We start from the raw sequence: 23813 nt of genomic DNA on the forward strand, positions 1-23813 counted from the left end.
TTGGCAGCTGCTTCACACTGCTGGCTCATATTTAAATGGTTGTCCACTAGGACTCCAAAATCCCTTTCACAGTTACAACTGTGGAGCAAGGTACCACCTATACTGTACCTGTGCATTTCGTTTTTGTTGCCTAAATGTAGAACCTTACTATTTTCACCATTGAATTTCATTTTATTAGATAGTGCCCAATGTTCAAGTTTGTCAAGATCCTTCTGTATCTTTGGCCTGTCTTCTGAAGTGTTGGCTATTCCTGCCAGCTTGGTATCATCTGCAAACTTAACATTTTGTTTTGAAGTAAGAACTCTAGTAACATAATAGAATTAAAGTGTTGGAAGGGCCAACTCTCTGTTCAATGTAGGAATCAAAATTAAAGCATTCAGACAAATAACTATCCAGCTTTTGCATTAGGACTCTGGAACTATTTTGATCTAATGCCAGATGGTGTTTCAGACCCAAAATGCAAGGATTTGCTATATGTGACAGCAACTCTTTAAAAAGCTGTGTTTTCACCTGAACTCATGTGGTAGTTGCACATGGAGGTGTAGGCCTCCTTAACTGAAATATATTTCTCTTGAGCCACAGATCTACCCTGTAAAAAGGTTTACAACTCTGAATTTGAAGTACCTTTCCTGCTTTGGATCATAGTAGTTGTATCATCCCCATGCTACTTGAAAACACATCCAATGAAAAGGAGCACATCACCTCTCTGACTGACTCCATTGTTAAATTGTTCTGATTGTTAGAAGAACATGAAGTTTTGACTGGAATCTGTCTTCCTGTAACTTATATCCATCATTATTTAGCCCTGTACTTTGGAATAAGAGAGAATGTCTCAACTTTTATGAGAATTTCTTTCAGTTCCTCTCTCAAAAATCTTTCTTAAGGTTAAACATGCTAAATGAAGGCTGCCAGATGTCCAGCAAAAGGAGTACATCTAACAGGCTTAGTCTTAAAACCATTTATTATCTGGATATTTGTTTATCTAACTGTGTAGCTTTTCTCAGCAGCCCAGCCCTTCCTTAATAAGCTCAGTTAAAGGCAATGGCAAACCACGTCTAAAAAACCTTGCTAAGAAATCTGCAGGGCATTGTCCAAGCTGTTGGCAGAAGTCAATACTGACACGAAGGCATTTTTTTTTAATTTAAAAAAATGCAGAATTTCACATAGTTCTTTCTGAACTCCAGGATGCAGTTCATCTGGTCCTGAAATCTGAAAACCTTTCCAAGTATTTTTATATCATGTTTCTATTGATTTCAAACTTCAGTCCTGTCATTCACAATTCTGATAGAACATGTAGTCTTTTGTTTTAGGAGACCGAGTAAAATAAGCACTAATAGATTTATGTTTTTTTAATTTAATTTTCTTGAACCAGTCAATCAATAAATATAACACAATACAGGTAATCCGTGACTTACAACAGTTCATTTAGTGACTGTTCAAAGTTACAATGGTACTGAAAAACGTATCTTGTGACCATTTTTCACATTTTTCACACTGTTACACCAGCTCCATGATCATATGATCAAAATTCAGATGCTTGGCAACTGGTTCATATTTATGTGGCTGCAGTATCATGTGATCAGCTTTTATGACCTTCTGACATGCAAAATCAATGGGAAATTCAGATTAATTAACAACCTTATTACTAACTTAACAAATGCAATGATTCACTTACTAACTGAGGCAAGTAAAGTCGTAAAATGGGCAAGCTCACTTAACAAATGTTTCACTTACCAACGTAAATTTTGGGCTCAATTGTGATCGTAACCCGAGGACTATCTGTACCACATCCAGTAGGTGTTTAGACAGACAGACAGAGAGACAGACAGATAAATAGAATGAATACAAATTTTGGACAGTATATGAGCCAGAGTGATTAGTTGTATTTATTGACAATGACTCTAAAAAGTCTCATGCAGTAAATTCAACTTATACTTTTCATAATATAGAAAACAAATGGAATAGTTAATTTATCTGATTGCAATGATACCAAATACATTATGGAAATACTTTTACCACAAATTTAAAGGGGATTCGAAACATATTTATTTCTAAGTTAGTTCCATTAATTGCAGGAAATGAGACTGCAGTGTGGCATTGTAATCCTATGTGTGCTGTAATAAGTGCTGTTGGATTAAATAGAATTTAACTCCCGCTAGATTTCTCTTTCTTGTCTGAGAAAGTCTCCCTTATACTTAAGCAGAGATATATATTATTATTCTACTTTTGTGCTGAATCTATATTTGCAAGCTTTTGTGCAAATTTTCATTTGTAACATAATTTGATATATTGGAAATAACAATCTTTAATTTTTGCTTTGAAAAAAATTGCAGATCAAGCTGTCTTGAACCCCATCTTTCTATTGGTTTTCTTTTTCTTTTTCTGATCGGTTAATAATCTTAATATGATCTAATTCTTCGCTTGGTTTACATAACTTGTTAAAATGTTGTGTGATTTATAAACAAATCTAATAAAAAATAAACAAAAATAAATAAAACAAACATGATTTAAGACAATAATAATAATGCTAAAACAAACAAACCATGGTCTACCTTGACATTTAAAATCAGTCAGCATGACATAGTATAAGCAGGATGCTTCTAATAGTCTATTGCTACAAGTATTAATATATTATTAGAAATCAAAGAAGAAAGCATACAGCATACTTAACTTTGCATATATATTTTAACTAATGTATCTCCTATTAAAATATTTTCAAAGTTCACCTTCATAGCTTTTCATCATAAGACAGACAAATACTGTTTTTTTGCAAGAGCATTCAAAATTCAGCCAAATCCTGAGGAAATTACTTCTCTCAAGCCTGTGCATGTTGGTCTGGGAAGTAAGAATCCTTTAAAAATCATTAAAATTTGTTTACTTCAGGGTCCAGTTCTGCAGTTGTTGAGCTCAGTAAATATGTATTTGTGCTCTGCAGAGAAAGATGTATTAAAGAAACCCTCAGACATAGCTCAGCCATTATATCTTTCTGCACACAAAGCTCCAAGGAATCCCCGTGGCTAGTAAACAGACAAGTCTGTTGGTTCTGCATTAGATTAGATTGATTTCTGCTTCTCCAAACCCACCTATTCCCCCCTTTCCCCAAATCGCAGGGCATTGGAGCAGTGTTAGATTGATTGCGTCATATAATACATCCCCTTTAGCTGCCACTCAATTTTTCTTGATAAAATACAAGTCCATTGCCTCTCCATGAGCAACAACAGCACATCCATCACAGAGAGAAGGTGAATAACACCATTTCGATCAATATCTGTAGTTCTTACAGAAGCAGCAGATGAAATGGAAGGTGGTGGGGGGAAACCCCATATATGGTTCTGCTGTAAAAGCACTTTGGAAAAACGTGCTGCAGAACCATGGCAATTACCATAATTAACTGTGTTAATGCAATTGGGTGATTGCCTGTGCTAAATGGGAAACACAGTGGAACTGTGTCAGACTTGTTGGGAGTTATCTATGAACTGTTGGGGGGCTGATAGGCTATAATTGCAGATAAATGCCACTTACCTCTGAATGAAGCATGTCCCTCATTAATTATTGGAGTTGTGTAATACCTGAGTTCCCCCCCCCCCCTCTCTTCTCCTCTCTCTCTCCCTCCCCCCTCCCCCCACCTCTCTCCTTAAAGCAGCTGCATCTTTTTATGGGCATCTTGGGAAAAGATCAATGGTGAAATGCAATTTTATTTTATTACCGGTTCTGTGGGTGTGGCAGGGGAAGGATACTGTAAAATCTCCATTCCCACCCCACTCCATGGGAAGGATACAGCAAAATCCCCATTCCCTCCCCACTCCTGGGGAAAGGATATTGCCAAATCTCCATTCCCACCCCACTCTGAGGTCAGCCAGAGGTGACCCCAGAGCTACTCAAAATTTCCACTACTGGTTCTCCAGAACCTGTCAGAACCTGCTGAATTTCACCCCTGGAAAAGATGCACTTGGTTACAAGTATTTGAACCAGTGCTATGTGTGCACTCCCACACATTTCAAAGAACATTTTGCATTTCAAATTCGAAGAGCTGCTCAGCTTTATTAGTTATTTTTGTTTGCCAGTACAGGTCAGTACATAATCGAAAAGCTTTTCCTTTGAGAAATAGATTTATCAAAGTTCACGGCATTTAATCAAATGCTGTCCTCTCTTTCTTTTAACTATCTTAGTTAACTTTAAAATTAAAATTAAAAGCTTAGTTAACTTTTAGCTATCTTTATTTAGTTATCTTGACTTTTCATAAGTGGATAGATATGACTGTCAGATTGGATCCAACTATAAAACCCCCATCTGTTCAACCATATGCTAGTTTTTAGATGTGGAAAAGTCAGTGATGACAGCATAAAAAAAGCTCTACTGGGCCCAGTTTAAAAACAACATATAGTCCAGCATTTTGTTACAACAACCCCATTTTAAAACATGAATGTAATGGCAAATGTAATTGTTCATGTTCTCTAACAGATCCAAATATGGTCATAAGACATATTAGATAATCAAAATACTACAGTAATACTACTAATAATTAGGATACAATATCCTCTATTTTTCTGCCAGTAGAATATATGAATCTCACATATCAATTTATCACTTCCAATTAACAGGGTATTGAATGCCCGGCTTATAATGGTGATGAGAAGCATTTTAGTAGATCACAGATTGTTACAGGCACTTACAGGGCATGCTTCCTATTGTGGCAACTCTAAACATTGTCATATAACAATGTATTTTGAAGTAAACTAATTTATAAGATTGGTATCCTGTTTTGTTATGTCATTTTTACTCTGTTTTGATCTAGAACCTCCAAAGCATTGAAATCAATACTACACAGTAGAGAATTAAAAATATTTTATTTTTATGAACTGTTTAGAAAAGATTAATGCAGTTGCAATAATGCATAAATAAGTGCATATATTAATCCAGAAATGTTTTCTCATAAAATTAGTTTTTTCAGTGTCACACCTATTAATATTTTACATAATTGTTATATATGCATATGATTTTTTAAAAATTTTCTAGTGCTGTAAATGTAATAAATAATTTTCTCAAACTTTTGGTATAAGGAAAAACCAGTATTATATAAAAATGTAGACTGACTGTAATGTGTAATTATTTTTTTCTTATTCTTTTTAATGGTGCTTCAGAAATTTATGATGAAGGTAAGCTTGAAAACAATTATTTCAGTTTATTCCAACAAGCTTTTGTATACATATTATGTTATAACAACATTATACATACACATCTTTAATAGATGAGTGATATCTTATTTTATGATGTAGGGACACTTTACAAGATTTACAATATCATTTACACTTAAAATTTAGAAGATCATTTGCACTTAAGAGAAGTCTCTGGACAATATATTTATATAGCAGCAACAACAACAAAGATTATGTTTAACAACAGTGTAGCAATTTATTCTAGACTAACTATGCCTTAAAGATACGCATTTTAAACTCATCATAGTCAACAAAACATATATTTAACTCAGAAGTGATGTCAGCCTTATAAGATAGACCACACTAAGAAACAGACACTGTGTAGATCTAAAGCTATTCTTACTGGAACAGCTATAATAACAGAATCCTGCATATCTTAATGTACTTCCCTTCTCTCTTTTATCTTCATGTGAATTAGCTGAGGGTCTGTCTGAGGCATTTTTGTAAACTACTGTCTTGGACTGGGCTCAGGCCTCATTTAGCTGATTGTTGCCTTGGTAACAGTTCTTCCCTCTGACCTTCAGGTCTGTTCTCTACATTCACTACCTGTAATTATAACTGATATAAGTGTTTATATCAATAGTGAAGACATGAAATGGTGAACATGATTTTCAATTTCACAAATGTGCATCATATATCAAAATTTTGGGGAATGTGACAAACGACACATGAATGCAGATTTGTTGAACAAGAAATCTTATATCAATTATGAGTTAGTTCACGCTGTATATTCTCACCAAGGAAGATAAATCTAGATATGAGTTATTTTGTCCCATATTATTCTGATTGTGTATGAACATTAGTTGAAGCATGTTTCCCTTACCAATGTTATAACTTCACTTAAACCTAGTGTTTCTTGCCAATATCTTTTAAAAAAGATCTTGGTTTAAAACAGAGCTTTTCCAAAGAGCATTCAGATAAGATGCGCCATTGACATGCATTTAGCATTGATTTTGACCACAGGGTTTGAGATTTTAAGATATTGTTATAATTATTCTGTTTCTATATTGCACATTGCCAAGAGACCATGTTTATAAAGACAGCAAATAAATACACAGTGGGCGACATTTAGTTTCTTTTTTTTTCTATTTGTTTAGGCATCCTATGTAACTAATAATATTTAAAAGGCAGACTATGAAATAATAGTTAAAAAACGAATTATGCAGAAAATAGTTATACATATGATAAAAGTCGAGAAGAGTGAGATCTAGATGTAATTCTGAGGAAACATTCTGACCACTTAATGGACAATACAAAAAAACTCTTCCATTTATGTTGGCTCAGAAAACTTATTAGTTTGAAAGTTTTCACATATACGTTTATAGTTTAGATAGTTTGAAGTTGTTCAAATAGTCATACTAATTTGTTGAAGACTTTAAGATGAATAGCTAACACTTTAAATTGTCCCCACTAAGCAACTATTAATCTGCACAGATTTAAAAATATATTCATCTTATGATTTTTGGAGTGAGAATTACTTGTAGTATGTTTAAAACACGTTAAGGCTGCAGATATAAATGGTATAACTGTGTGTGGTTTGTTTTTGGTTTAATGTGTTTATGAAAACTGGGTCTGGGTCTGAAGATTAGAAGAATACTGTTATAATTCCCCTGAAAAAAGAGGGAATGAAAAAACTATGGGAGAATTCCTGTTTACTCTTTGTAGGGAGTTTGGTAGAATTCTGATGGAAAGAAAATAAGGAGCACCAGTAAGCTAAATTGGGGCAGAGTAGGGCAATTTTTTTGCTATTCAGTACATCTGAGAAATCCATGATCCATGAACCATGATGTTTATTGTACATTTATTAAGAAAAAAGTGTCTGATACAATAAATAGGCTTGAATAGAATGTTTTGTGAAAACAAGTACTGAAGGTTGATTGCTGAATGTAGTAGGAGTAGTATATGATGAAAAAAAATCAGTAGTGAAAATAAATGAAAAGTTTGTTTTTTTTTGCTCAACAGAGAACCTCTTTACATATTCTGCAACAGGCTATTCAGTTTTTAGAGAACATTGCTTTTATTGATTATTAAGTACAGTCAGGATTTGCCGTAATATTTCCCAAAAAGGCTGGATTTCTGCCACCACATACCCTAGACTACTCTGGGGACTGTAAAGAGATTGCTGATGATCATATTTGGAGCTCTGGTTGCCATTCCAATCTATAATTAAGTGGGATCATTGTTTGCAGAGACAGCTCTATGGTTTGGTCATTGATATTGTCAGTGAGAATGTAAACATTGGACAAATAGTTTTTTCCTCTAAACTGAAAGAAACAGCTTTTATACCAACATGTTACTAATTGTTATTTTAATTCACATAGACTGCGCAAGGTGGTGGTCATAGAACTCTCCTCTATGGACATGCAATATTACTGCGCCATTCTTACAGTGGCATGGTATGTATAACCTTATCTACAGTATTTATAATGTTGGTATGTTTCTCTTTTATGTATCAGGATCAATATAGTTCAACACTAGACTTAGATTATGGCTACATTTCAACTTTTTGGATACTTTATTTGTTTAATATTTATTCAATATGATATTGAATAGATTGCAATCAAATTGCATGTTTGTTTTGCTTGAATGCAATGTATTTTCACTGTCTGTGTACCCCATCTAAAATGGAGAGTTTTGGTAGCTAGTTTGGTAAATCTGTTTTTTTGTCCTTCCATATTTTCGAAGCTCCAAAAATCTTATTTCTTTATAATATTTCATTTTTGAAATATTGAAGTGTGATGATAAGAAATATAGACATTTTATGGAAGAGTATCTTGCCTTACAGCTATTTATGTTTTATTTTAGTTAATGCTTATGCTGTAGAAATGTATACACAGTGTGTGTGTGTGTGTATCTGTCTCCCTGTGTGTTTGTGTTTGTTTGTGTATTTAAAATTTTGATTATATGTGACTGTATGTGAGTTCCCTGCATAGAATGGTGGAATATAAATAGAAATGATATTATTTAAAACACTCACTTGTTTCTTTCTTTTTCTTAGTATCTGTGTTGTCTTTCCACATCACGAACATCAATGGATAAATTGGCTTTTGATGTAGGTTTGCAAGAAGATACCACAGGTGACTACTTTGTGGAAGAAAAGACTGCATTTTTATTTTTATGGCCCTTTTGAGATTTAATAACTTATATTTCTGACAGAAGCCCAGCTTTTTGTTTACTGTTGGTAGGGTTGGCATTCTAATGGGTTGCTTGATTGTATGCATCCTGGGGCAGTCCTGATTGACTCTCAAAGAAAGAGGTAGGTCACAGAATGGCCACTTTCTATTCCACTCTTGAAGAGAGCTCCCTATTAGTTCATCCATGGTAGTGATATCATTCGATAGTACTGTACACTGTATGCCTCATAAGTACACATTGAAAAGGAAAATGAACTGATTTCCATGCAAATCTATATGTGGGTGCTAATTTTCTCTTACCTCACCGTGTGCTGTGGGGCTAAAATGGCATTACACTCCTATTTTCAATTCATCCAATGTGAATGAATATTTCTGGTGTACCATACTTTCTTATTTTATCTTCCCAGTCTGCTTGCACATATCTTTCTGGGAGAGTCCCTTTCTGGGAGAGGGGCGGTCTAAAAATCTAAGAAATAAATAAATAAAATAAATCTGGGGTGTAGAGCAGGATGACAAAAGATTTGATTTTCTATGAAGTTAAAATTAGGATTATAGATATTTTCAAGATTATACCTATGTTTTGGGACAGGGAAAATTGAATGTCCATCACAGTTATATTTTAACGCCAGCATTTTAAAACATATATTTATAGAGTCCGTGTAGTGTAATGGTTAAGATGCTGAACTTAGGAGTAGAGAGGTGGAGTTTCTAATTGTTCCTTAGATAACCATATCCATCTGGGTTATCTTGTGGTAGTCATTCCCTCTCAGCCTAAAGCAACGTTAAGCTCTGTGACAAACCAACTGATAAACAAAACTCTTTGTCCGTTCATACACTGATAATTTCACTATAAGAACTAGATTAGTCCACTGCAAAAACAAGCAGATCATGCAGCTCTCTGGGACAAATGCAGAAACAACATTTATCAATGTCAATTGTAAGGTTCTTTCTTTCTTTCTTTTTTTTTTTGCAGAAGTAGTCTTGTAGGCTGTTCTCACACGTATATCTCTCTGTAACTGATGTGGACTATTATCAACTGTAGAATACAGGGTTAAATAGTTGAAGTATATGAATAGACTTGGCCAGATATTCATGTCATTTATTGTGTTTTGAAATTTTTAAAAGAACTTTGGCCCAAAGCAAAAAATATAGTGGAATGTCAACAGATGAAACTTACTTAAAGAGAGCTCTAATAATAATTCTGTACAGAATTAACTCCAAATCTAACTCAGGAAGTTGGCTGATTTTGGGAGCTCTCTGGTTTTGCATTGTTTTTATTTAAAACTATAATATATCTGTTTCCCCTTTGGAATATTGTGACCTTGCACAGCCTATGGGTGATCTGTTTTTCTACCAGAAAAAGCTCTTGCATAGTCATATCATCTGTCTTCTCCCTCCTCCTCAGAGTTCTCCTTTCTTGATTTTTTTCAATGTTTTCAATATATTTCCTTTTCTTATTAATGCACTGTATGTTGCTGTAACATGGAACTATGGTTACAGCTACTGGGAAAGTTGCTAATGTGCTATCTTTTCAGCAAGATTGTTTGCAAGAAGCTTTAAAAAGAAGGAAATGTAACTTTGAAGCCAGAAAGATTCCTCTCATAGCTACACGGTTTGTTTTGCATAATACTAAATATATGCATACACTGAAAACAGGGATGCTGCTGCAATTTATTTTTATAATTTTAAATAACGATAGAATAACATTCTATTATTGGTTAGCCTATGCAAAAACTAACCAGTAAGTGATATTTGTAGCATATTAAGTTAGGAAAAATAAAGATAATAACAGCGAGTGATTAGGAAGTGGAAATCATCCACTTAGAACCTTATGTGGAAGCATCTTAAGACAAAGCAAAGGTGTTTTAGTCTGGACTTCTAGTATTTCATTGTTGTCGATTGTATTATTATTAAGCCAATGGTTATATTCACAATTCTACATGCAAAATAAAACAGTATGTTTCCATACAGGGGAAGCCTGCTGGTGGACTATACATCCTGCTTCCAAACAGCGTTCAGAAGGAGAAAAAGTGCGTGTTGGGGATGATCTCATCCTTGTCAGTGTCTCATCAGAAAGATACTTGGTGAGCGATGAAGAGAGTATACTAATATGTTCTTTAATAAAACTTTAAAAATTACAAAAGTGAGTATAAAAAAATAGATAATATATAAACATATGTTTCAGTCCTACCCTTATCCAATCCATGCTGCCACTGAAATTCTTATATATAAGGCAGCTTTTCCCAAAAAGTTCAATTTTAAAATAAGCTTAAACTATAAAAAAATAGATGTAGGAAATTAAAATGAATATTAATGTGTAATTTTAAATACATATTCATATTTTTCTTGTTCAAAAGCATTTTAAAATGCTGTTCATGTACATGTACATGTAGTCCTCATGCAACAATGGTAGTTGAAACCAGTTTCTGTTGTTAAGCAAAGCAGTTGTAAAGTATGATGTTACACGACCACATTGACAGTCCTTTCACTCCTCATTGCCATTATGTGAGACTATCAGATATACTTGGGGGTTCTAGTATGCTTACTGTATTTTGAGAAATATCGTATTTTAAATAGAATCTAAAGTTCTTCCAGGCCAGAAGGTGTGATGTCTTCTTTGTTCCTGTAAGTCATCACAGGAACAAGGTGAAATCAAGACTATCTGATAGACTTCTTCTGTGAGAGTAGATATTTATATCTTTTCAAAATGAAATGAATGCTTAGGCACTAAAAATAGTATTATTAAAAATAGCTGTAGAAGTATGAACAGTTTTGTAAATAGATTTCTTGTTACACAGAAATCTAGGTTAATAGCAAATATAAATGAAATTATAAAAATAAATGAGTCAGTTCTGTGTTCACTCTTGAAAAGGTTTTTCCCATATCCATTTGTTTATATTTACTATGATTCAGATACAAATATTTCTTTGTGTACAGTGTGCTTGGGAGGTGCTATAGGTAGTCTTCAAGTCGTGATGGTAGTTTGTTAGCCAAAACTTAATCACATAACTCTACGGGTGTTGCAATGGCCATAACTTTGGGAGACAGGTATACGTGCCATTCATTCAATACTATTTTAATTTTGAATGATCATTGAGTGGATTACTGTAACTCAAGGACCACCTATATTTATTCAGCCAGAGATCATCTGGAGGACACATACTTGATTTATTTTTGAGGTTTTGAATTATTGACTATGATTCTCTACAGTGTCATTTAGGTGAGTTGGAGTTGGGGCGACAATGTTACAGTGATTCCATTATTAAGGCAGTAGCATTGCATGCTATTGCCTCCATGAGGATAAAATGCCACAAAGTACTGATTGGTCCCCATTGTTTGTGATGGAATGCAGTAAGGAGATGGATTCCCAGGAAGGAGATGGTGCATTCCAGAGGAGTAAATGCAACTCAATCTAGATATTACCTTTGAGAGAAATGGTGAAGACAGCCCCTCCCTTACAGGTTACAAGAGTATAATGTAAATGCAGAGATTAATAATGGAACAGTTTTGTCTATAAGTGTGAGAATAATAAAGAACTCAGCTTGACAGAATCATCACATGTCATTCTTGGTTTGGGGCCAGATATGCTATATGAAACTGATGGGACCAATCATCAGGAATTTTGGAACCGGTGTCATCAACTTGCTTATGATATTCAGCTGTGTTTGTCTGGACTGGACCCTGGATGTAATGTGGGTTTGAATGAATGCCAATAAACTGAAGCTAAGGGCTATAAAGACAAAGCTTCTTGAGGATAGGAATTTGAGATTTGCTTGTCCTATAAATAATGAAAAATAATACAACGAGTATACATCAATTTGATAACCATACATCAATATGATAATTTTTCATCTGATTATGATACACAAAAGTAGTAATACACTTCCTGCCTAGGTTGGACTAGAAGACCTCCAAAGTCCCTTCCAGCTCTGCTATTGTATTGTATTGTATTGTATTGTACTTTTTTCCATCCAGAGATACCCTAGCTAGAAAAAAAAGAAGGCTCTTTCATTGCTAATCATTTTCTGGTGCACAGGTAGCAAGGAAAATCACAAGATAAACAAATTCAATTAGAACAGAAAAATATAATATCGGAAAGAAAATATTTAGTCATAGCTTTGAAAACAAAACTTTTTAAAATTATTATTTGAAATGTAACTGTTAATTAAAATACATTTTCAGTAATTTTTCTAGACCAATTGTTTAGAAATGACAAATGAGACATTTGTGTAGTAATATTTATTATGTTTTAGTTTATAAAACTGTTACACTTGTTAAGATCTTTTGCATCTAGGTATCATTAATAAAGTTGTATATTAGTTGACTATTCTAAAATAGTAGAAAATACAGCATACTTCAGGGCAAGTAACTATTTTCACTTTACTAACTAAAATAAAGTAAATGAACTATTTTCATTTCTAAATAATATAGGTGGTTTGGTTTCAATGTTATGACAAGCTGTACTTTTTTAAACAAATAATAATGGCTGGGATTGTACATACGTTTAATCAAAACCAAAAAACTATTTGCGGATTAGCAACACTCCACCATTTTTGTTGTAATTGCTATTCTACACTGACAATTTCTCCATTCCAAATTTCAGGGAAATACTGTTAAGTACTTTTGAAGTAGACAAGGGAATTTGGAGGGTGCTTGCAGTATAATTAACTAGCTTTGAATTAATTCTGGCTCATTCATCTTATCTGCTGTACTGGTCTTTTACTGCTAGTTCTCATCTGGTCTAGAGCTACTGATATTCTGAATATTACTTGGTAGATGAGAAACTTGAACAGGTCGGACTTCAACTGATATTTCATAGAACACAGTGCTATACATTCAGTTATCCAGATAATTTAATTTTTGCAAAGACTACCAAAGTATGTAACAAATGTAGGATGATTGTTATGTATTGTTATATTAGTCTAATGACAGACTTTTCCTTTATTCAATTTCTTTATCCAATGATTGCAGCATTTATCTTATGGCAACAGCAGCTTGCGTGTGGATGCAGCTTTCCAGCAAACACTTTGGAGTGTTGCCCCAATCAGTTCTGGAAGTGAAGTAGCTCAAGGTACCACTGTTAAAATAATAGTGGTCATTATGCTTTAAGTTTGTTGTTTCTGTAATGTGATGATGACTCCAATCCCTTGCAAAGAATTGCAATACAAAATAAGCATTCTTCAGATTGTTTTATTAATCTATTTAGGAAAAAAAATTAAGGCAGATGGTAGTTCTGCTTGTTATAAAATTAGATTTACTCAGGAACACTTAGAGCTGAATTCATAATAAATATGAAAGGGAAGGCAAGTGGGTGTTTGGCAAATAGTTGTATTAACATTGGATATTTTTAGAGTCCTCTTAGCCACCTACAGTACTATCAAATCTTTTATAATCTACCTGTTCTTTTGCATACCATAAAAACTATCTTGAAAGAGGTTGCATTAAGGTTGTCAAGCAGCTAACAACTACTGTGTTTCTCCAAAAATAAGATATGTCCTGAAAATAAGGCCATGCCAGATTTTTGGGGTGGGCAAAAATATAAGCCCTCTCCTGAAAATAAGCACTAGTGAGGGGTGGGTTTAGCCAGAACAGGGGGCAGCCCTTCCCTTCCCTGGTCATCTCAGGGCTTCTTGGCCCCTTAATTGGAACAGCTGAGTCACTCCATTCACAAAACAACTGATTCATGGGTGCTGCTCAGGCCTCTTCCCCCATCAAATGCTGGTCGCTTTTGCAGCCAATTCGGCTGCAAAAGAAGCCAGAGGCCAAGCAATACAACCCAAATGCCTCATGCCCTCCTTACCTAACAGTGACAGTCACAGCAGGCAATTCTGTCCATGGAACAGGAAAGGAAGGCATGGAAATCAGTATATCTGGGACATTGGAAGAAGCCCTGCAAGGAGACACCGTTGCTGATGTGCAGGATATTTCCCCCCCCCCCACCTGCAGATCTTCCTTTCAAAGAGAAGTTTTACGAGGATGAAGGAGACTCAAATGCCACTTTCAGCCACCTCTTGGTCCTGGTTAAACTCCTCTTTGAAAGGACGATCTGCAGGTTGGGGGGTGGTGAGATTTCCTGCACTTTGACAGCAGCGTCTCCTTGCAAAGCTTCTTCTGATGTCCCAAGCATATGAATTTTCATGTCTACAGGAGGTCGCTTCTCATCTGCATATTCACACTGAAAGCTTGAAATGGGACATTTTTGCAAATGGCTTGAAAATGTGGAGGAGGATATTCCTGCCTCTCACCTGTTCTGAAAGTCAGCACAGACTGGGAACAGGATAAGAGACGAATCCCCCCTCCCCATTTTCAAGTGATTTGCAAAAATGCCCCATTCCAAGCCTTCACATTATCCAGGATTGCAGAATTGAAGGCTCGGAATGGGGAATTTTTGCAAACCGCTTGAAAATGGGGAGGGGAGATTTTCCTTCCTCTTACCCTGTTCTGAAGCTCAGCACAGACACAGAACAGGATAAGAGGAAACCCCCACCTTTTCCTGGCAATCGTTTTTTTCCTTGGGATCTTAGCGCAGATGTACATCCCCAGCACAGATGTACTTCGGCTCTATTCGAAGCCTTCTCTGTGTCTGTGCAGAGCTCCCAAGGAAAGGATGGTTTGTGGATGTGTGAGAGAGAGATTCCTACCCCACCTCCCCCCAAGGCAGCCATATCCCTCCACTAACCTGCTTTCCTGCTCCATTCTCCACTGCCATGTGCAGGGCAAGAAAAGTAGTTTGTGGAACTACTTCCAACTTCGCGAGATCTTTTTTTTTTGCGAGAACTTGGAAGGTATTTTCTGGTTTTTGTTTTTTTTTAACCATAGGCACACAGTCTATTTTTCTTGTCCTGCACATGGAGGGGAGAATGGAGCTGGAAAGCAAGTTAGTGAAGGGATGTGGCTGCCTTTGAGGGGGAGTCTGTGTGTGTGTGTGTGTGTGTGTGTGCATGTATTCTGCCAAGAAGAGCCCTCTGCGAGGCCAGAGCAGCACAGACAGCTGTTTGGCGGCCAGCAAGCAGGGCAGGTGAAGGCCAGGATGCAAGGAGAACTTAGATCATTGTGGCCACAGGCAAGCAGGTGGTGGGACAGAAAGTGTGGGGCTGGTGGGCTTGCTGCCTCCTGCACCTGAAAAATAATAAGACCTCCCCAAAAATAAGGCTAACCCCGGGGAAACACGGTATCAATTGAAAATAAGCATCTTTTATACATTTGGCATATGCTAACATCAATGTAATAGTTAGCTTTGTGGAAGGAAACTTATTTTTAAATTTTTGCTGTAGAAAATTCTTCCCAACTTTTCTGTGCTATTTTTAATTTTTCTAGTGCCTTTGAGTATGTTGACTCATGGCAACCTCTTGGACTAGTCCCTGAAGTTTTCTTGGCAAGGTTTTTCAGAAATGGTTTGCCATTACCTTCTTCGTAAGACTGAGAAAGAGTGATTGGCTCAAGTTACTCAGCTGGTTTTATGCCTAATGCAGGACTAGAACTCAAGGTCTCCCATTTTCTAGCTGGTGCCAGAACCACTACACCAAACTGGCTCTCTTTTCTGTGCTTATTAATAAAGCTATATTTAAGCTTTTAGTGCATAAAAAAGTTAAGTTTCTTTTGTATTGGCTTGGCAATTTGTCCATGAATATTTGAAAATACTTAAGTTTTCAATCTATCATAGAGGCTTCACCATTTTAGAAGTATGGTTCAGCTCTTCAAAAAATTTGTATCAAAAACATTTATTTCCTTTATCCTATGATGCAGAAAGAGTTCTTAGATTATCAATTAATTTTGTTGAATAGTGCAGTTTTCTTCTGTAGCCATTATAAATCTCTGTAATGATAGTATCTGTAATCATTTGAAATTAATTGTGGCATAGTACGTGAACAAAATATGAAGTCTACTTTATTCAGGATTTATTCATAATCGAATAAATTTCTATTGATAACTCCATATTTTGCATCACATTTTATAGATAATAGAGATAATCTGAGTGTGTAAATGAAAATTTAAATATAATTAATGCATACAAATCTGTTTTGACAAGTGAATTATATGTATTGTTCCAAACAGACTTCAGATAGTATTTACAGAAGTCCTATATTGTACAGCATGCCTGCAGAGACTATGCTTTGGAAGCAATGAAGTTTTCATAGCATTTAATGAAGAAGACCTCATGGTGCATGAAATTGTCTCATTAGGTGACAATACATGCTTTTCTGAGTCTATCATTTCAATTTGTCCTAGTATAGTCTTTTGAAAATTAAATAGAAAACTGAGAAATGGAATTAATATCAAGAATAGTTAGAAGTTGATGAAAAATTATAGGGAGGTAGGATTAATCTTAAAATATACAACTTTTTATTTGCTCTGCATTAGGCTATCTAATAGGAGGTGACGTACTGAGGTTATTACATGGTCACATGGATGAATGCCTGACGGTTCCTTCAGGAGAACATGGAGAAGAGCAGAGAAGGTAAATGTTTGTTAAACAAAACAAAGGCCATACACTTGGATAATGTAAGCCAAAATTTCTCAGTGATCTATTCATTAATATTAGCATGAATACAATTTTAGTGCCCTTGCAAAGCAAAGGATTTTACAACAGAAATTAGGTTTGAAACTGAATTCGAAGAACTGCTTTGGGTCTTACCACTTGTCTGCCATCAATTAAACTATTAAAGCATGTTTATTTTTTTTCATAAAAATAAAAATTTGAAAACTTATACTATATTTTAATGAACAATGGTGAGATGTCTTTCACTCTTTCCAAATGTCAAAGTGTGCACAGCTCTAAAATAAGTACATATAGCTCTATGGTAATCAAGTAGCAGCAAGTTACTTAACATTAATTAAAAGAAGGTTTAGGTGTCTGGTTTTTGAATGTTAACATTTAATCTAATTCTAATGTAAAAAAATATTTGGAGAAAAGTCTCCCTATTAAAGATATAGCCACATGATTTGCTAGGTATGCAGTTGTCAGGCTATTCTATAGTCCTATCAGAATCTGAAGAGGAGAAACTTGCAAATGCTTAACCAGGCTGTAAAATACAATGAAGTTACCTGGAAATTTAATTTTAACCAAATCATATTTGATAAAAGGATTGTTTAGGTCATTGTATCCAGCCCCTAGCTCCATGCAGAAACACAAATGAAAAGATCTCTGAGAGGTGAAGGGAACCATCATTTTGCCGGGTAATTGATTGCGCTGTTAAACTACTCTTACTGTTAGGAAGGATTTCCCCCCCATACAATCTGAATGTGTCTTCTGGTAACTTCAATCCATTGCCTCATCCCGCACTTTGGAATGTGTGAGGATAGATCTTATTTTATATAACATCCATTCTGATATAGGTAGTCCTTGACTTATGACTAATTGCTTAATGAATGGTTGATGTTGCAAAGTCCCCCCCTCCCCAAGCTACTTGAGATCCATTTTTGAAGTTACTATGGCCCCCTTCCCCTGTCTCATGGTCACATGATTGCATTTTGAACGCTTGGCAACCTGCTCACCTTTATTACGTTTGCTGTGTCTCACATGACCATGATTTGCTACAATTTTTGCTAGTTTCAGCATTTACTTCTAGTTTCTGGCAAAAAAAAATGTGGAAAATTGATTTTCTTACCAACTGTTGCATTTGTTTAATGACTACTGCAAAATATGTCAAAAAATTGGGTCAAGTCACATGATAACTCATCACTGCAAGGACCTATGACCATAATTCTGGCCTCCATTATGATCTTAGTTGAGGACTACCTATATTTCATGAGATTGCCCTCTTGACTAAGATCAACTTTAATTCATGAAAATAATATATATTTTTCCTGAAATATAGTATCTCCAAAACTGGTGTTGTGAATTTTTATGAAGAATCTTAGGAAATTTAAAATTGAATTGAATTAAATTGAATAAATATGCACTTACTAAAGCATATAATTTTACATTTCTAAGATACAAAATGTATTCCTATGAATTATATTGAAAAGGTTGTTTGGAAGCAAACTTGACCAAGGACTGTCCAAGATGTTATGAAACTTGATAAGAATAGATAATACATTCTTAACAAAATTCATATAATCCCTTTCCCATTTATAAATAAAATATTATTTAAAATTAGAAGTAGTGAAGGGATTTCTGATAGTGAGAGACCTTTTTATGACAAAAGCACTGGCAACAGTGATAAATGTTGAATTTTATGGGCATATTTCTTATCAGTATAACTTGATCATCTGAGTAGTTCATGGAAAAGGGCTAGTTGAAGTGAATTAAGTTTGAATTAGCCCATGGGCTACAGAACTAGTCAATTTGTTATCTTCATTTACTGAAAGTAGAAATAATATTTTAAAATCTACTCATTTTCTTGTTGCTGCCTATAGTACCTAGGGCTTGCCTCGGGGATTAGCATGTGTGAGAGGTACAAAATAATGTAGTAGCTCTTCTCTTAACTGAACTCAGAAGGAAAAGTAATTATCTTGTGTCACTACATTTTTTGCTGGAAAAATGTTGTCCAGAGGAGAAATATATATCTTTTGAGAATGCTGATTATCATTCCATTGAATACCTGCATCATTCAAAGAGATTTTGCCTAAGGAGATAGATTCACTGAATTTTCAAAAAGTAAATGGCCATCGAAATACCGCTATATTTCAGTATTTACACTTTTCCCACCTTTGTGATGCATTTCTTCAGTTAAAAATGCGTATGTAAATGAAAATATAAAAATGCTATTTTAAAAATAAGACAAAGTAATAAAATCATATACAAAATACTGTACATATTATAGGAGAAATGTGCATGAAGATGAATATGAAGGTGATCCTTCATTTAGGGCCAGAATTGGGAAACAATTTCTATCGTTAAGCAATTAAGTAAGCATTTCCCAATTTTATGCCCTTATATAAAATGCAGCCTTACCCCAGTTGTTAAATGAATCTGACTTCTTGCATTGACTTGGCTTGTTGGAAGCCAGATGGGAAGGTTGCGGATGGTGATCACATGATCAGGGGATGCTGCAGCTATCGTAAATATATGCAAATTGCCAAGCACTCACATTTTGACTATTGGGATGCTATGTCAGTTGTAAGTGCAGGAACTGATTATAACTCATTTTTTTCTCAGTTCCATTGTAGCTTTGAATGGTCACTTTTAGGAATGGTTATAAGCCAAAGCTACTTGTACAGGTAGTCCTTGAGTTATGACCACAATTGAGCCCAAAATTTATGTTGCTAAGTAAAACATTTGTTTAGTGAGTTTGCCTCCTTTTACGACTTTTCTTGCCACAGTTGATAAGTGAATCATTGCATTTGTTAATAGCATGCGTGTTAAGCGAATCTGGATTTCCCACTGATTGTGCTTGTCAGAAGGTCACAAAAGCTAATCACATGACCCCAGGACATTGCAACCGTCATAAATATGACCAGTTGCCAAGTGTCTGAATTTTGATCACGTGACCATGGGGATGCTGCAATGGTCATAAGTGTGAAAAATGGTCATAAGTCACTTTTTTCAGTGCCGTTGTAACTTTGAAGGGTCACTAAAGGAACTGTTGTAAGTCGAGGACTACCTGTATTGCTTTATGTATATCATGATTCATAGTTATATAGTTTCGCATTTTCAACCTTAAGTTTGTTTCATACATACTTAAGAGTGAAAATATGAGGAGGTGTGTACCTCTAATTTAGCCCATACTTGTGTTGATTGGTAAAAACAGATTATATCCAGAGAACTCATTAGTTCAGGCTTATGGTCTTCTGAGTACCTCCAAATTGCTTTGAGGAAATTCAGTCAAAAGCAAATGACTTACTATATTTGGCTTTTTTTCCTCCAAAGTAAAGGTGGAAATGGATATATTATGCCTCTGTGAGGTAAAAGTTTCACCCTTAAGATTTCCCATGTTCTTTTTCAATCTATAATAATAATAATAAATATTTATTTCTTAGCCGCACCCTCTCCCAAAGGACTCGGGGCGGCGTACAACAAAACATAGGAAATAAATATATAGACAAACATACATATAACAAAAACATGTACCAAGACATATACAAAACATATACTAGGAGGAGGTGAACTGGTAGATAAAAACAAGTAAAAACACAATGTTTAAAAACCCCTAAGTAAATTGGATGCAATTAAAATATCCCAGATAAAAAACCCGTCAGGAGCGATATAATTGGATCAAAGTTGAGCCAGGCCAGCAACTTGAAATAGGCGGGTCTTGAGCTTTACACGAAAATAGCGGAGGTCAGAGGTATTCCTAATATCCGGGGGGAGGTCATTCCACAGGGCTGGGCCCGCCACAGAGAAGGCTCTACTCCTAGGCGCCGCCCCCCGGCACTGCCTGGTGGACGGCACCTGGAGGAGACCCTCTCTGTGCGAGCGAATTGGTCGCAGGGATGTATGGGGCAGAATACGATCCCGCAGGTAACTAGGTCCTGAGCCATGGAGCGCTTTGAAGATCGTTATCAAAACCTTGAAACGCACCCGATAGACCACAGGAAGCCAGTGCAGCTCGCGCAGGAACAGTGTCACATGGGAGTACCTAGTACTCCCCATAATTACCTGCGTGTCTGCGTTCTGGACCAACTGTAGTCTCCGGGTGCATTTCAAGGGAAGCCCCATGTAGAGAGCGTTACAGTAGTCCAAGCGAGACGTCACCAGCGCATGAGTGACCATGCGTAAGGCGTCCTGGTCCAGTAGGGGGCGCAATTGGCGCACCAGGCAAACCTGGTGGAACGCCCCCCTTGCCACGGCTGTCACATGGTCATCCATGGACAGCCGGGCATCCAGGAGGACGCCCAAATTGCGCGCCCGCTCCACGGGGGCGAGTTGAATGCCCCCGATGGCCAATGATGGAATTAATTGGCTGAACCGGGGAGCCGGTACCCACAGCCACTCCTTCTTGGAGGGGTTGAGTTTGAGTCGGTTGTCATCCATCCAGACCCGTACGGCTTCCACACACCGGGACATCACTTCGACGGCCTCGTTGGGGTGGTTCGGGGTGGAAAAGTACAGCTGAGTATCATCAGCGTACAGATGATATCCCACCCCGAAACCACGGATGATCTCACCCAGCGGCTTCATATATGTGTTGAACAGGAGTGGCGAGAGGACCGACCCCTGTGGTACCCCACAGGTAAGGGGGCGTAGGGTCGACCTCTCCTCCCCTGCCAACACACGCTGCGTCCGGCCAGAAAGGTAGGAGCCGAACCACCGCAGAACGGTGCCCCGGACCCCTAACCCCTCCAGCCGGCGCAGCAGGATACCATGGTCGATGGTATCAAAAGCCGCCGAGAGGTCTAATAGGACCAGGATAGAGGAGCAACCTCTATCTCTGGCCCTCCAGAGATCATCCACCAAGGCGACCAAGGCCGTCTCCATGCTGTGACCGGGGCGGAAGCCGGACTGGCGCGGGTCTAGATAATCATTTTCCTCCAGATGTCGTGGAAACTGGTAAGCCACCACACTCTCTACAACCTTCGCCAGAAAGGGAAGGTTGGAGACAGGACGATAATTGGCCAGCTCCAAAGGGTCCAGGGAAGGCTTCTTGAGCAAGGGTCTCACCACCGCCTCTTTCAAGGCGGCCGGGAGAGACCCCTCGCTCAACGAAGCGTTCACCAGGTCTAGGAGCCAGTCTCGTGTAACCTCCCAGGATGCCAGTACAAGCCAGGAGGGGCACGGGTCCAATAAACATGTGGTGGGTCGCAGTCGTCCACGCATTCTGTCCAAATCCTCGATGGCAACCAAGTCAAACTCCTCCCAGGTTGAATCCTCAAGACTCGCCACGGACGTCTCCATTGGACCACTGACAGGGACCCAATCCCTCCGGATTTGAGCGATTTTATCCTGCAGATATTTCCCAAATTCCTCTGCTCTGCCCTGTAGAGGGGCCTCCCGCGGCCTCTGAAACAAGAGGGAGCGGGACACCCGAAACAGGGCAGCAGGGCGGTTCTCTGCGGATGCAATGAGAGTGGCACAGTATTGGCGTTTGGCCACTCTCAATGCCACAAGGTACGTCCTTAAATGGGCTCGTGCCTGTGTTCGATCAAATTCGGAACGGGAGGATCTCCAACGACTCTCTAGGCGTCTCTTGCGGCATTTCATCACCCTTAGCTCCTCGGTAAACCAAGGGGCCAGGGTGGATCGTTGCCACCGGAGAGGCCGCAAAGGCGCCACCCGGTTCAAGGCCCCGGTAGTCGCATTATTCCACGCGACCACCAGGTCCTCTACCCGGGGGTGGGTCAGGGTTACAGGTGGTGGCCCAAGCTCCGTCTGGAACCTATCCGGTTCCATCAGGCGCCTGGGGCGGAACCATCTAATGCTTTCCGGTTCCGCCTCCCCGCAGCGGGAGGTAGCACCAGGGAAGTCAAGACGAAGGAGTGAGTGATCTGACCATGACAGGGGAGTGATGGTTAAATCCCCTCCTCCCAGATCACTCAACCACTGGCCAGAGACAAAAACGAGGTCCAGGGTGTGACCTCCCTCGTGTGTCGGGCCCTGAATCAATTGAGTCAGGTCCATGGCTGTCATGGAAGCCATGAACTCCCGAACCCCCTCTGATGCTTCTCCCATCGATGGCAGGTTAAAATAAAGAAAGTCTACCTATTTAGTGACTTAGTTGAGTTACAGACTTATCTTTCCGTGGTCCTCAAAAAATAATTCAAAAAACTTTTTTTTTCTAAAAGCAATGTGCAGCCTCTGATTGAAGAAAATTCTGTGCCTCTGGATTAAGTGGATTAAATGTTGAAATCGTTGCTCAGTGAAATTATTCCTTCTGATTACCTTAAAACAGAATCAATGGTTAAACAGAGATTCTGAGATTGTTAAATGCATACACTTTTCAAATTGTTTAAACACTTCAATGAACACTACATTTTAATTAAAATACATTAATATCACATTAAACCCAATTAATTTCAGATTACCTTTATATAGTAATCCTTAATTGTGTATTTAACAGCTACTGTTAAAATTGTGTATATTATCTCCAAAATTGTGTAAGGCAAAGCATTTTATTGAGCACAATATGACTTTATCATTACTATATAGTTAAAATTTCCTGAAGATTATATTGTGCCCTTAAAAGGTCGTCATAGCCAGTATAAAAAAGACAATACAAATAATTAAAGAGTTGAAACAATTCTCTTGTGGAAAAAGTAGTGTACCTCAAACAAACAAACAAAAAATGTTGTGGGGGGGGGGAGAAGATCTATACCCATTCTTCATGTGATCACTTGCCCAACATGCAGTCACCCGACCATGATGTGTGCGTGAGACACAACAATTTACAACAAGGATGTTTTATGGGCTATAAAGCACCTGTTCTGTGACTGCCATAACTTCGAAGAGTCGTACACATCTCAAGGCGTCTGAATTTACATCTTGATATAAAAATAATGAATAATAATTAAATGACCTTTTGCAAAATATGGCAATGTAGCTTTAGTAGAGATCTATTCCTGCTTCACAGTGGCTGTTTAAGTA

General features: G+C 37.2%; 1 protein-coding gene across 1 annotated transcript in view; it reads left to right on the forward strand.

Annotated features, from left to right (window-relative positions):
- RYR2 (ryanodine receptor 2) overlaps nt 1-23813 on the forward strand; it is a 325381-nt gene that overhangs the window by 122075 nt on the left and 179493 nt on the right. The window contains exons 5-10 of the mRNA XM_081941599.1: nt 5142-5156; nt 7538-7612; nt 8215-8293; nt 10322-10434; nt 13322-13421; nt 16712-16808. Coding sequence (XP_081797725.1) covers nt 5142-5156; nt 7538-7612; nt 8215-8293; nt 10322-10434; nt 13322-13421; nt 16712-16808 — 479 coding nt within the window. The remainder of the gene's footprint in view (nt 1-5141; nt 5157-7537; nt 7613-8214; nt 8294-10321; nt 10435-13321; nt 13422-16711; nt 16809-23813) is intronic.

Source organism: Natrix helvetica (assembly GCF_964273705.1).
Source record: "Natrix helvetica genome assembly, chromosome: 2".
NCBI classification, from domain to species: domain Eukaryota; kingdom Metazoa; phylum Chordata; class Lepidosauria; order Squamata; family Natricidae; genus Natrix; species Natrix helvetica.